Raw genomic sequence first — 15,031 nt, 5'->3', positions numbered from 1 at the left:
AAGGCCAGATCAGAGAGTGAAAGAAATAATCTGTTAGAGGAAGGAAGGGCTCCTGTGATTTAGCAGCTGTTGCAGGAGTTCTCAGGAGGCTGGGTACCAATATCTGACAGCAACCTCAAAAATTGAGAAAGTAAAGGGAGAAAGGAAGAAGAGAGAAAAAAATGATGTGAGAGCATGAACTTGTAGACTGAATAAGGAAATGCTAGCTGTATGTACAGATTAATATCTTGTTTCTGATACTGCCAAGTCAGATATAGCAGCTCCCTGTGATGGATAGATAATTGACCAGGCAACACTTAGAGGAGACAGCTTTTATGTTTTATTTCAACTCTATCTATACAGGCCTGTATTGTAACATTGGTGTTAAAAATGTGACTGTTTGTCCTCTAAATGTGATAAAGCATAGGAATTTAAATACCTTAAACCAGGGATAAAAATGCTCCATTATTTCCTAATATGTATCCACACTATGCCATCCCTAGTTCATTTTGCCAGCCTAGAACATCCAGCTTCAATAACTGTAGTTATCATTACTCTCTTGCGGATGGAGAATATGCATGTAGGAACAATAAATTGTGAGTAGTTTCAGTTTTTCCCACATAGTTGCTCTCTCCTGCTGAGAAGATTCTTACAAATGAAAGATAACAAAAAAATATTCAATTAAAACCTAGTTTTAAGTTAACAGTAAATAGTGCATCTAGAATTAAATTCTTCAGGGTGTTTTGCAACAAATGAACTTTTTCAGAATTCTTCGTTTTAAAATTAATTTAAAAAACAGGGTCACAATTACTTGTTTTCTGGACCAGTTGGAATGGAAGTCTTTGGAATTGTAAAAGTAAAGGAAGGAGGAAAAAATGTTTAGTATGTGTGATATTTTTGCCCAAATGTAACTGATATTCTTTGCTCTACAGCTATGCTTGACTTGATTACTGTGCTGGCATTTCTGTGAACAAGTATTAGCTGTGATTGGATAAAAGAATTGAGAAAAAAGTCTTTGTTTAGACATATTAAAGGTTTGAGAAGAGTACAGTTACTTGGATCTGGAGATGAAGAAACCACTCCACAGCTATTCTGTTCTCAAGGATAGTGGTTGTCTGCAGAATCTGACTGTTGATGTCTCGTGTATGAGGAAAGATACAAATAGCCATAACCAAAACAGAATACTCTGCTCCTTCACCTGGTGTGAGCGCTGTGCTGCTAGATAGGGTGGCAGAGTGTACAAAGTAATTCTTAATGCTAACGCTGTTATATTATTGAATTCTAGGATGGGCAGCTAACAGTGGGAGCCCTCCATCTATACCACGGCCAGCACAGAAACTGAACAGCCTGAATGTGAATGCTAACAAGACACCAATGAAAGGTGGTAAGTCATTTAGTTCTTCAGTTATTTAGGTTTTCCTGTTTAGCTGTGACTCATGCATCTTTCTAGTCTTCCCATCTAATCTACCATAATAAAACTTATTTTTGTAGTAGTTACATATCAAGAGTCTTGTGCTTACTGCTAATTACTCTTTCGGTGTCAGTTACACATATAATACATGTGTGTCTGTGTATTGTGTGTAGGCTTCAATGCTGGTAATCTGTCAGAGGAGTAGCGTGCTATATATATAACAAGGGAGCTGAAACAACAGTTTCTTCTACTACTTTAATTTTGAGTCATACAGAATAGCATCTGCATGCACTTAGTCTAAGCTAAACACTGTTTTGAAGCTCTGGGAAGACTCTGTGGCTAAAATACAAGCTACTAATAAGGCAGAAGAGACCTGATTACAGATTTCATTGATAACACGCATCATATCAGTAGTCAAATGAAGCAATTCACTTGTGGCAAGTGAGCCAGGAGTCCTGTCATCAACTGATATCGAGCCCCACTATTTTGACTAGTGTTTTATGGGTAGGCAAACTAGGAGCACATTGCATCCTTATTGCCAGTTTGCAGTATATTTTCTGCATTCATATTCAAACAAAAGCTATGTGAAAGGTGTTCAGTGCAGAAGGAAGGAGCAATGTGTATTCCTTCCCCTGCCCCCTGGGATTAAAAGACTGACTAATTTCAGCCCAGTAGAAAAAGATGGTTAAGATGTTTTGGGAACAATTTTGGGAAAAGCGAGATGTCACAGCCACAATAGCTTCACCAGAAAAAGGAACAGCCTTCAGCTATTTCAAAATCTGTTTGTAAAAGTGACAGATCTTCTAGCCTTGCAGACATGAAGATGGAAATCATGCTAAATGGAGCCTATTCTGTCCATGAATTCCTCCTAGCAAAAAGGGTGCTTTCATTTAACATGCAACATTATCTTTCTGAGTAGAATAGCACATCTCCATATCTTATTTCTCTATGAATATAATGTGTGTTAAGCATGAGATCACAAAAAAAGCAAGTGGTGATGTAGCTTCTTTATAGCAGCCAAACTCACTTCCTCTTTAATTTGAAAATCTGCCCTTTTGGAACAATCAGGTTCCAAAGGAAGCAGGAAGGCAGGAGACCTCTGCAACATCTATATGTCAATACAGATACAATAGATGCAATAGTCCAACTGTTGCTGGTATTCAACATATTCCTGGTTCACGTTTTTTTTTTTTTTTTTTTTTTTTTTTTTTAATATAAATCAAAAAATATACCCTAATACCAGAAGCCATACTTGGGACATGAATAATGATATTGTATGGTCATATACAGGGGGAACAGGAAAGTCACATGAACTGGATTTAGGTTAAGGAATTCAGGCCTGTAAGATGGTAAGGTAAAGTAGAGTTTGCTTAGCTTTTGGTCTTTCACAGGCCTACAGGTGCACACACAAGTAAAATACCTTTCACTAAACAAAGCTAGACAGAGAGAGATTGTTTCCATTTTTAATTAAAGTGTTCCTGTACTTATCATGGCAGGAGGTATATAAAGCACACAGGCAGCCAGATGTAAAACATTCATTCTTACTAAAGTTCCATATTCTGTTAAAGGTGGTGTTTTAAAATGTAATCACTCATTCTGATTTTCTTGTCAGAAGTGCCCTTAGTAATAAATTAAACGATAGCATGGCGTTTGTTTGACCTTAGTCAAACTTTCAGTCACTTTTGTTTTAAAATAGCTGACAAGCAAGAATTCCAAGTTTGTACTTTTCCTTTTTCTTTCTTTTTTTTTTTTTTTTTTCTCTTTTTCCAGAACCTACAAGGAATCCTAAAGACTTGACTGCTTGGTTCAGTCTCTTTGCTGACCTTGACCCATTATCCAATCCTGATGCTGTTGGGAAAACTGATAAAGAACATGAATTGCTTAATGCATGAGTCAGCTGCCTATGGTAACTCACATTCTTCCATTCATCAATGCTATTTTTGGGTTTTAAAAAAACTAAATGAAAACTAGTATGCTGTTGTGAAACTATGAAGTATGTGCCATGATAACAAAACTAAAGGGAATGAACCCCCTTTTATATACGTACAGTTATTTGCTCTTGTTTTGTATAAAGACTTAGCATTTATTTTCTACGTGGATTTACAAAAATGAGGTTAAGAATTAGGGCAGATTTCTTGCCAAATAACATTATCTGCTGAAACACTGTCTTTGCCTGAGGTGATGCAGAGCTAATACTGGAGTGAAATACAAATTGCAAACCTATTTTTTTATAATGTTTCTTGAGTAAATTAAAAAATACATATATCATGTAACTGAGGAGGCTGCATGAATCGAACATCTATCACATCTATAATATATATATATTACTGCTATGTTAAGACGTTAACTGAATTTGTTTTGTTAGTACTCACAGTGAAAAATCTGTGCTGGAGTTAATTATTGAAGAAATACATTTGGGTCTACGCAGCCATGGAAATTGTGCCCTTTCTGATTTAAATTATTAGACAAACTGTACTACCTAAACAGAAGTAATGCCCAAAAGGCTTCTTTTCTGACTTTTTTTTTTCCATTGCACCAACAGAATTTGCACCTGTTTGCAGAAGTTTCTTGCAACTGATGATTTACCATGCCTTCAAAACGTATTTCTGTTCAGAGTGTTTTTCATCAAATTTATTTCTGAAGCATGTGTTATTTTGAGCTTGTTGTGACATTAACTCTTTAATAAAATGATTTTGACAAAAAAAGATATTTTATTCCCCATGGAATGTTGGTGTGCTGTTGAATTGGTATGTAACAAGCATCTGAAGATAACATATAACTAGCTTTTAGAGAGTATCTGATAATTCATATCATTAGCTCACACTGTTTCTGAATAGTGATGCAGTAGGACAGTAAGAAAATCTGAACTTGATGGTCTCTCTTTGCCTCCCTTCTCTCCTTTTACAGTGAAGGAAGGTGAAAAGGATGGCAGCAGCCACAATATCACAAGTTCTGCATGTTTGCTATATGTGCTGTATAGGATCTGCTTTGCAGTTTATTATATTTGACCTTTTTTAATTCAATTGATTTTTGTTTTATGTTGATGAAGTTTTTCATCCCCAGTTAATTTGTATGCTCAGGTAGTTAATCAATTTCTCATGATCTATTAGATAACTACATACCTACACTGTAAGCCTCAAAATAACCATGTAAATGCAGAAGTTATCTAAACTGTCCTGCTTCTCAAGTACAGCAGAACATCATCTGGAAGCTGCACTGAGCAGTATTAATGTGTGTTTGATATGTTCTAGCTAAAAAGCTACGTGCTACTTAGTGGACGCACAAGCTGGACTGACTGGGATCCACCTGACTGAACCCTCAGCAAGTTTTAATCACCTCCGTACAAATCTGTAGTGTTCAAAATCCTTCTTAAGGTGCCACATAGCTGGAAAGTCTCAAGGTACTTCCATTTTTTGCCAGAGATGTTCTTCAGCTGTTATTATACTGGATAATGGACAGCCTGGTCTTCTCTTTATGGAGTACCCAGCCCACTGATCCCCAACAGTAAGACCATTCTATCGTGTGGCAATTAAGACATGGAAGTTGATACAGATGTGGATACCTAACTGTTTGCAAAGATCACTGTTTCCTGCTGTTTGGTAGTTGGCAGCTTCTTGCTCAAAAAGCTGTCACCTGTGAAGTCTCTCCTGAGACATGTAACTTCCTTGAGCGTTAGGGCTGGAGCCTGAGGTCCTGACTTTGAGCTGCAGTCTCTGGCATTAAGGAAGGCATCTGCAAAGAAGATTAACTGGAAAACACCTAACACTTATGCTGAGGTGCATTTACACTTATGAGTGTTAGTTTGCACTCAAAACACTAGATGTTTGCCTGAAATCCTCTTCATCTCAAACAGTAATTATCTGCAACGCCAAAAATGTTAGCAGCTCTAGGAATAGACAGGCTGCTGGCATTTTCAGCCCAGCTTGGTTACCACTGAAATCATCAAACAGATTCTTGCAACGTTAAGCAAGTCTGTGGTTACTAAACTTGTTTTAGATTATGTTTGTCTCAATACTTCTTAAAACACTTCTGGATGATCTATTCTAGCATTTTTAATGGCTAAAGCAGTTACAATAAAAGCACAGGTGAGGCTAAAATGTGGCCTATATTCAAAATAGCTAACTGTACGTTAAGTTAGAATTAAGACTCAGAAAGTGGTTGTTTTTTAGGTCACAGATTCTAGACTTTCAGGATGTTTAAAACAAACAAAACCCTCCTTCTTGATTGGGAAAATTAAGGACATTGTACAAGTTTCAGCTAAATGTGTTGTGAATCCTTGTCATGTTTTTAGGTAGAAAAATAGCTGAATAATCATCCTTTTTACACCAGAGAAACCATAGCTGCAGGTTTTTTACCTCAAGCTGCAATACTGATTGGTTCATATTATGCATTTTCTTGTAATATGTGATTTTTTTAAATTAAAGTTAGCTTTGAATTTTGTGCTTTCTGCCTATGCATTTTTTTCACATTTTTCAATTAAAAAAAAGAAGCCAGAGGTTTTTAATACATGATTAAATTTGCTTAAAGAAAAGCAAGTGAAATTGCCATGTACAATGCATTACTATCGTGATTATTATTTAAGTAGAAAACTAGAGCAAGAAAAGAAACACCCTGCAAATAGCCATTTTTTTCGGCAGAAAAATCTTAATTGCAGTTACAAACAATACTTCCTTAATCATAGAGAAGTGTATGGCATGCACTTCTCTGTGCAGTCTGGGCTGCAGAGTAACTCCAAGCCACAGTGCCATTGTTATAGGATTTTCTGTGATGTGTGTGCAAGCTCAGCAGTAATTGGGACAACAGGGTAGTTAATCATCCTGGTAAAATTACAGATTGATTGTTCTACACACATAATGTTCATCTTGATTTAATATGCTTCATTCCAATTGCATATTCTTGTTTAGTAGAGGATTGTCTTAAAATAAAAACAGCTGCAGAACCCCTATGGCAGATGAAAACAGTGGTAATTGATTAACTGTCTTTATCAGGAAGTTTATTAAAGTTGATGTAATTGATTTTGGTGAGTCTAGGATTTTGCAAATCTAAGAACAGCTACTTCAGGAGAATTCAGGAGAATTGGACTGTGCACCTTGGGAAGTTGAATAGCTTATGGAAAAAACAGTAACTAAAAAAAAGTAACTTTTCTGACCTCCTTAAGTGATCAGAATTCACTTCCACCACAGTAATATGATGCAGCTTGTTCCTTTCTATTCTTTCCATATACAATATTGCATGGGCATGAAATTGATGTACTTTCTTTGAAGCAGGACCACCTGGCCATGACAGCTCCAAGCCTGAAGGGCTCAGTGGAGCAGCAGATTGATGTGAGGACACAGCACCCAGTCACGTTCATGCTTCAAGCTGAGTTTTCCCAGGGCCTTTGCCATCTACCATCGCAAGCACCTGCTAGTGATACTGGATAAGCAAAGTACAGTGATGAAGGGGGGTTGTACTGTCCCTGGTTGCTGCTGAGAGCATCCTGGGCCACCTGCAGCGACACTTGCTCACCTTGCAGGCTAGGATGAGTTGAGGAGCCCGTACTTGTGCCGCAGTAAACTGTAGCCATCCCAGGGGCCCTGCGTGTTTGTAGGCTTTTGACCCTCTGGTGTGTAATTGTGTGGATGTTGAGTCCTCACTGAAACCTGGGGTTTGCTGTACCCCACTCTGGTTGGCCTACTTTTACAATTGACGCTCTTTGTCAGTGCCTTATTTTTAAATAAGGCACCATATGGGAAAGCAGGAAGCAGAGCAACAGCTCAGCTTGCCAACAGCCGGCAAGCAGAGGGTTTGCCTCAGCTGAGAAGCAGCAGTGTTGACAGTCTAGCGCTATGTTGGCGAGCTGGGCCCAAACGGGCTGTTAGGGCTGTGCTGCCGTCCTCAGTCAGCCTTTGCTTGGTGTACAAGGGAGAGGAGTCTGTCCTGGTACTCTGTGCTCCTGAGACCCCAGCGGGAGTGCTGCCTTCAGCTCTGGGGCCCCAGCACAGGAAGGATGTGGGCCTGGTGGAGTAGGTCCAGAGGAGGGCCAGGAGGATGATCAGAGGCTGGAGGACCTCTCCTATGAGGACAGGCTGAGGGAGCTGGGGTTGCTCAGTCCTGAGAAGAGAAGGTTCCAGGGAGACCTTACAGCAGCCTGCCTGTACCTAAAGAGGGCCTACAGGAAAGCTGGGGAGTGACTGGGTCAGGGAGTGGAGGGATAGCACAAGGAGAATGGCTTTAAACTAAAAGAGGGTAGGTTCAGATAATGTAAAAGGAGGACATTCTTCACTCAGAGGATGGTGAGGCACCAGCACAGGTTGCCCAGAGAAACTGTGGATGCCTCATTCCTGGAGGTGTTTAAGGCCAGGCTAGATGGGGCTTTGGGCAACCTGATCCAGTGGGAGGTGTCCCTGCCCATGGCAGGGGTTTGGAACTGGATGGTCTTTAAGGTCTCTTCCAACCCAACCCATTCTGTGATTATCTGATGATGCTGTAGAGTAAATGAGGCTCACAACCACAGGTGTGGACCCAGGGCTGCACCTGGGTGCCCCAGCATCAGGACCTGCTGACTGCCCAGCACACGACATAGGCACACAGGCCTGCAGCTACATAGTCACTGTGACAAGGAATGACTAGTCAGAAATCTAGGCCTCAGCCCTGTGGCAAAAGTTTCTCAACTAACAGGAATCCTTATTTTCTGCCACTTGGCTGCATTTAGTCATTGTCCCTGGGAGTGCAGCTGTGTTTACGCATGCCAGATATGACCCAGGTGCTTTTAGGGCGATTCACCTGCACACCTGCCCGTAGCAGTGGACAAGGACACCATGACCAAAGGGGCCAGGCAGGCTCAGCACATTTTTCCCCTTGGTGACCACCAGCCCTCCATCTCTTAGGCAACCTGGCTTTGCAGTCAATCACTGTGCTAACCAGGTGTTTATTAACAATATTCTCCTCAGCATTACACTGACTTTTCCCCTCATGCAGTAATTATAAAACGGTCTAATTATGCAGTTAAAGAACACAAGGTATTTGTCTGCACAGGAGCCACCATGAAGGGAGGATGCTGCCACTTGCCAGGGAGCAGCATCCAGCTCCTAGAAACTACATCAAATTTTAACTCTTCTATCATATTGGAAGATTGTGCCTGAGCTCGTACTGAGCCATAGCAGAAGGGGGGGGGGGGGGGGGGTTGGAGTTTGCTGCTTTTAAAAAAAATATATAGAATTTAAAAAGGAAAAAAGAAAAAAAAAAAAAAAGAGAGAAGCATGCATGCTATAGCATGGAAGTGAATGTCTGTCTCATTCTACCTGCCAGCTGCTACATGGGTTGCTTTTGAAATCTTTATGGGGTAATGAACACACACACAAATAGATAAGGAGTTTAAGAAATAGCTAAATGCCTGCAGACCTACCTAAGTCATTAGGCACATTAGCTGAGCTCAGCCAGCCTTCTTTTTAAACAAAAGTTCCCAAAAACCTTCTCCGTAGGGTGTTTCTTTTATTTTGGACTTCCATAGCTATTAAGGCAGCAGGAAAAGCCCCAGGACAGGTGCTGGAAGCCATATGCTTCATGAACAGGCTGGAAATTAAAAAGAATGTGCTATAATATGAAATCATCCATCCTGTCTCCACCTATTTGGGTAGATGGCTGCAGGAAACAAGCATGCTGAATATAGCAGGAGCAGGATCCAATGAGGAAAACAAACAAAAACACTACTCTTATTCCAAGTGCAATCTTCACAATAAATACTTGACACACAGAAAGTATAGAAACTAAATTCACAGTCCACTGAAGTAACTGCATTGTTAATGTAGTTGCTTGTTTTCCTGGACTGTTCAGGCAGTCCATGTGGTTTTCTGCAGCCTGCCATGAGCGACTCTGCTTTGAACATGAGTACCAGGGCTTCAAAACACCAAAGTCTGACAACAGAGAGATGGCCTCACTGTAACAGGGTTTAGTCTGATTCAGTTTTGTGAAGACAACAATTCTGATAACGAGACACACCCTGAAGGGATTTTTCTGATCTACATTACAGCTCAGTCTTGAGCCAATCTGACCTTTCTGTGAGGCTGTCCCTGAATTTGGTGACAGCAGCAAGGGCTGCAAACAAGCCATAGATAGACAAGTGCTCCAAGGCTTTTTCTCCAAAATGGCTGCCCATACTGTTAAGTCACAGAATCCTGCCCAGGGGTCAGATCAATGAGCATCCCCAACCCATAAAAAAGAGGGCCACCGCTCTCCTACCATCAGCCCCATGGTCTTATAGCAGGCACTTTCCAACTGCTAAAGAAGCATTTGTAATCTCGCTGAAAATCTAGGGAAAAGAAAAAAAAAAAAAAAAGAAAAAAAAAAAAGTTTGAGCCACTGCAGCTCCACACAGGCAGGCACATGAGCAGTGTGGATTGGCAGCAGTGGCACCAGAGCCTTCGGCTATTTGTCTCCAAAGCACAGGCAAGTTTACCTGCAAGGTGTGTACAGCCATTGCTGCTCTTCATGTAGGGAAATAATAATTATGAAAAACCCTAAAATGAACAAAATCTCACTATTAGCCACCCTTAACCCACTCCCATGCTGAGTGCTTTACAGCTTTTTCTTTCATTTTTAAGGGAATGGATCCAATCCAGGTCTCCTTGGAGGTAGAGGTGCTCCTGGATTTGCTGGCCTTTGCCACTCATTAGTTCTTTTTGCTGTGCTTTGAAGGCTAGAGGGACCTCAGAGAGCATCTGTCTATCTCGTAACTTGCAGTTTAAGCAGTGGGAACTTTGCCAAGACAAAGTAAAAGGGAAACAAGATTAAAAAGCAAACAGACTTTCAGGAAGAAAGGTTGCACTGCCTGCTTCAAGTCCGTCCTGTTCCCTGCACTCCCCTCCATGCTGACAGCCCACCCTGTTAGCAAACAGGGAACACAATTGGAAAACACACAGAGTCCATAATGGGTCATTTTTCTACCTGAGCTTTTAAGGAGCAGGTTGAATAGCCTGTCCCGGGGTTGTTTTTAGAGAACACTACAGCTTGCCTGTCAGTGTTTTGGCTTCTACTTCCATTCCCTATAATCACACAAAGTATGTAATGGAGGGAGTGCTGAATTGATGTGAAGGTACATAATGCTGTTTTCTTTGATATGCTGTTATCCAAGTGAAAGAAGGAAAGTGTTTTAAAATACAGGAAAATGCTTTTATGATCCTAAAATCAGTCCTCCCCTTGTGCAGCACTGCCAGAATAGCAGAGGTTCCTTTCCACAGGGCATGCTGCCAAAATGAAGCAAGTTCCTTTACACAGGGAAGACTTAATGCAATGTACACACCATCAGCATTGACAAAAACCTCTATTAAGTTTCTGCACCAGCACATATGAAAAAAAAAAAAAAGGAAAAAAAAAAAAAGCCTGACCCATGGCAGTGTCGAGTCCCTTGGAGGCCAGTTGTACCACAACACACAGGTGTGATGGTTCCTGTCCCCAGCTTGTCCCTGGAGCCTGAAACAGTGCTGAAACTGCTTAAGTCTTGAAGACTGCTGGTGACTTCTGGCACCAGGACAACAGCTCCTGCTCCACCTTCAGATCTGCAGCTCCAGGACAGCCCCAGTGCCCTGCTGACATGCCAGGGGATGCAGCTATGTCCAACGAAGCACCCACACCAGCAGAGCCATGCAGCGGTACCAGGAGGAAGCAGCAACTGAGAGCAGAGACAACTCTCTGCTGCCATCCCGACCTATCATCTATCGAGATTTGCAGCATCCCAGGAACTTGGATCCTGGATGTCATGGAAAGCCTGCTGAGGCCTATCCAGGCCTCAGATCCCCAACCAGGTGACAAAGTTGCCCAGGTTGTCAAACACAGGGTGTCAGGCCACGTGGACAAGAGAGACCTCAGGGATCAACCAATGCAGCTGAAGAAGGCCCATCCAAGGTGTAGATACACCAGTAAGGAAAGTGCCAAGACAACAGCATTACAGGGAAGATCTCCTACCATTTCTGGGAATTAGGGGTGGTTTCTTGAACGAGCTGTATGAGGTGAAGAAGCTTGGGATCCTGAAAAGAGGGGAAAAACAAAACAAAACAAAACAAAACAAAACAAAAACAAACTGAAAGCTGGATCATAACCCTGGACTCCAGGAGAACATCCTTTGGGCTCTTCAGCGACCTGCTTGGAAGAATCCCATGGGATACAGCTCTGGAAAGGAGTTCAGAAAACCAGGTTGATTTTCACGTCCTCCAAGCTCAATAGTACTCCAACCCCACAAGCAGGAAATCCAGCTAAGGTGGCAGGAGGCCTGCATGGATGAACAAGTAGCTCCTGACAAAACTGAAACAGAGAAAGGAACTGTACAAATGATGGAAGCACAGTAGGGGACCTTGTTCAGTCTGGAGAAGAAAAGACTCAATGGGGGTCTTATCCATGTAGACACATGGACAGGGAAGCAGGCCTGAAGATAGGCAGGAAACAGGGTGCCAAAAAAAATTGGAGCCAAACTTTTCTCAGTGGAGACAATGGGCACAAACTGAAACACATGAAATACCATTTAAACATAAGAATTACTTTTTCACTGTGAGTGTGGTCAGACACTGGAATATGTTGCCCAGAGGGGTATGGTCTCCATCCCCAGAGAGTCTCCAAACCCAACTGGACATGATGTGAGCAACCCAGTTCCAGTTGATATTTATGACAACTATGACATTTATGATCACCAGGTTTATACCCACAAATTGACTTGCCATGTCCAGAATAATCTTCCAATTCTATTCAACAGTCCCTGATCCCAAAGACACACAAATCTCCACACATTTCAGTTTCCCTCAATGTGTTTCCACAAGCACCTACACCAAGGGCAGCTATGCAGATACCAAAGACCTCAAGCACCTGGGGCGTCCCACACTGAAGCAGTCACAGGATTCACAAACTTCACTCTTTGCTCAGCATCTAGTTTGCTGGCCAGTCTAGTAGGTACACTTTGTCACTTAGTGGATACATTTTTTTTTGCCACTTTCAAAAAACAATTACTCAACAGCACTGCACTCAACAGCCTATCAGTTAGGAGGCCACCAGAGACACAGACTTCAACCTACCGATGGCTTGATTTGGGTTACATCTACCCAGGTTTATGCTCGTGGGGAGCATCAAGGCATCTGCTTTCTTCCTAACCCAAGGAACATCCTGTATGTACAAATACACAGATACAAGACAATCCTCCAAATCACGTAGAGGTGGAGCATACGCTGCTTTTGTTCTCCTGTTGCTTGAAAGGTGAAAGACCTATTACCAACATTTTTTTTTCTTAGGTTGTAGGCATTTCCCTCAAGAAGAGGGTCAAAACAGGAAGTCCTTCCTGGTACCTGAACTCAACAACTGTCTGAACACTCTCCTTAGCATTATCCACCAGAACAGACAACGATCATATCCTCTGCTGTACCCAACTTCAGTTCATAAATAAAAGTCCCTGAATGAGGTGGCAATCCTTAACATACACTCACCCCATCTAAGGTAAGACCATGCAGTGAAAGCCTGTAGTATGGTACCATCCCTGCACTGTCATAGCAATGTAGGCTACACCTTACACATTTTTTTCAGAGATCGATATTGAAATGCTACATATTTTTCAGAGCTTTCTCAGGAGGTGCAATGAATTAGAATTAATCCAAAGGAATCACAAAAGCGGAGCCAGGCATTTGGTTTTGTTTCCTGAAACCAAGGTTTTGTTTCCAAAGGCAACACCCTTTCTTCATTCTTCACACGAATGAGTTCTTCCTTCCTGAGGTAACAAGCCCAAAGATACCACCAATCTTATGGAAAGGGAGGCTGTTACTCCCTGAGAAACTTCTGCATCACAAACATAGGGCAAAACTAGAAATTCTTATCCAAATAAAAATCAGAATGGAGGAATTGCATCACCCATATTCTTGGCACCAAACCTCAACAAGGAATCTACTCTCTCTCAGCTTTTTCCTCCTTGGAGAAAGAACCTCCTTCTGCCAAAATCTCAGTGACCCTCTTAGACCTCAGCTGCTCTTTCAGCAAGCAGTTAGACATCCATAATTACTTAACGTGACCACTATGCCTCCCAGTCTGTATTTAAAAAAGGCTATTGACTTGCAGCTTATTTGGAGAGCTAAAAGTTAAAGCAAGGGTGCAAGAAGCATATTACCATGAGTATTACAAAACATATGCTGCCCTGAGCAAACCCAACCAACAGCTGTACAAATCCCTGCGAAGTTTAGCCACGCACTTCACTATGCACATACACACACAAAATCCAACCACCACCAGAAATTACTTTTCTACAGGCATAGTTTAGTATAATTGTGCTTCGTTAACAAGCACAGTCACTAATTCAGAGGGAAGAAAAAAAGATTACAAAACTTCTTGTTCTCCCAGGCTTTCAGCTTTTCTGTTTCTGAGCTTCCAGGCTACAGTTCAAGGCAGCCAATTTAAAATCAGAACTTGTTACAACCTGACATAAAATTTCAAGTTCTTCTTAAAAAAAAAAAAAAAAAAAAAAAAAAAAAAAAAAAAAGGGGGTGGGGGGTCATCTATCAAGCTTGATCTGATTCCTATTCTTTCTTGTTGAATTAGCAGTTTAATATCCATATTCACTCACCTCCACTGAGGTCTTTACTGAGGAAACACTCTACCTTCTCAATCAACATCTTCCTATCAGCTCCACTTGACACATTATTTCTCTGACCAATGCACTCTGAAAAGGCACCACCTACTCTAGTTCCTCGCCATCTGTCCAAAATCACAGCATTATTGAGGAGGTGACAGAAATCAAAACAACTCTAAAGCTAGTCAGCCACCTCTGCTTCACTGGAGGCTTCATTCAAGTGTGATGCAAAGCAAAAATCTTCAGAAGTTATCTTCAAAGAATATTGCAGAAAGGTTTAAAAAAGTGTTAACCCCACCCACCCCCACCCCAGTTAAAAAATATTTCAGGATGCTATTTTTTCAGTGATGCAAGAATGCTTCAGGTTTGTTAAAAAATGCCTCTTCAATGTCAAGTGAAATGTAAAAAGCCCAACATAATCATGAGCTACTAGGACTTAACATTGTCTTCTGTCATCTACACAGTAGCAGCATTTCAACTTTCAGAAACTGATTCTTCTTTGAGAGCACCTTTTGTAAAACCACCTCACACTAAGCATACCAGTGCTTGACAATCCACCTTTCCAAGATGGCCAAGTACCCGACTACCCTTAGGGCTAGAAAATAAATCAATCCATATTTCTAGTATGTATTTATCTAGCTTCATAGTCTGTTTTATTCTTTTAAATTTAACTAGCTTGATACTAAGCATATTCTATACAGGTATTTACTAACTGGAATTAAATTAGTCTTCATCTGTTAAGTTAAATGCAAAACTTTGCTGTGTGTTTTTTTCCAGTATCTCACTCATTCCTAGAGCCCTTTCCTGAACCTTCTCCAACCTTTTACGGTTTTTCTTGAACCAGATAGTTTTCCTGGAGTGGTTACACTAATGCAAACAGAGACAAGATACACATATTTTAACTGCTTGATGATCTTTGATCAAACAACTTCCTTTAGCCAAGCACCACACGAGGAATGGCAGTACGTGTGCAGCCCATTAACAAATGTACTTTCCTAGCTTCAATCACTTTTTCCTTGCATTTAGGTTCTGGAAACACATTGCCGGAACTATGGTTATTTCCTCCC

The 15,031-nt window shown here is 41.1% G+C and overlaps 1 protein-coding gene across 5 annotated transcripts in view; it reads left to right on the top strand.

Annotated features, from left to right (window-relative positions):
* The window catches only part of ICA1 (islet cell autoantigen 1), a gene marked incomplete at its 3' end in the record, with an annotated part of 72,801 nt that extends 66,972 nt beyond the window's left edge, over positions 1-5,829 (top strand). For 4 of the 5 annotated variants that reach the window (XM_084511171.1, XM_084511169.1, XM_084511170.1 and 1 more), the window contains 3 exons: positions 1,265-1,363; positions 3,161-3,296; positions 3,933-5,829. In XM_084511171.1, the coding sequence (XP_084367297.1) occupies positions 1,265-1,363; positions 3,161-3,282 (221 nt within the window). Of the gene's footprint in view, positions 1-1,264; positions 1,364-3,160 lie in introns of all 5 variants that reach the window. The other variant, XM_084511172.1, reaches the window with a different exon arrangement.
* Between the last annotated feature and the right edge of the window lie 9,202 nt (positions 5,830-15,031).

This window comes from Aythya ferina (genome assembly GCF_964211825.1).
Source record: "Aythya ferina genome assembly, chromosome: 2".
NCBI classification, from domain to species: Eukaryota; Metazoa; Chordata; class Aves; order Anseriformes; family Anatidae; genus Aythya; species Aythya ferina.
Note: the sequence above shows the minus strand (reverse complement) of the source record. Positions and strands in the feature narration are given on the sequence as shown.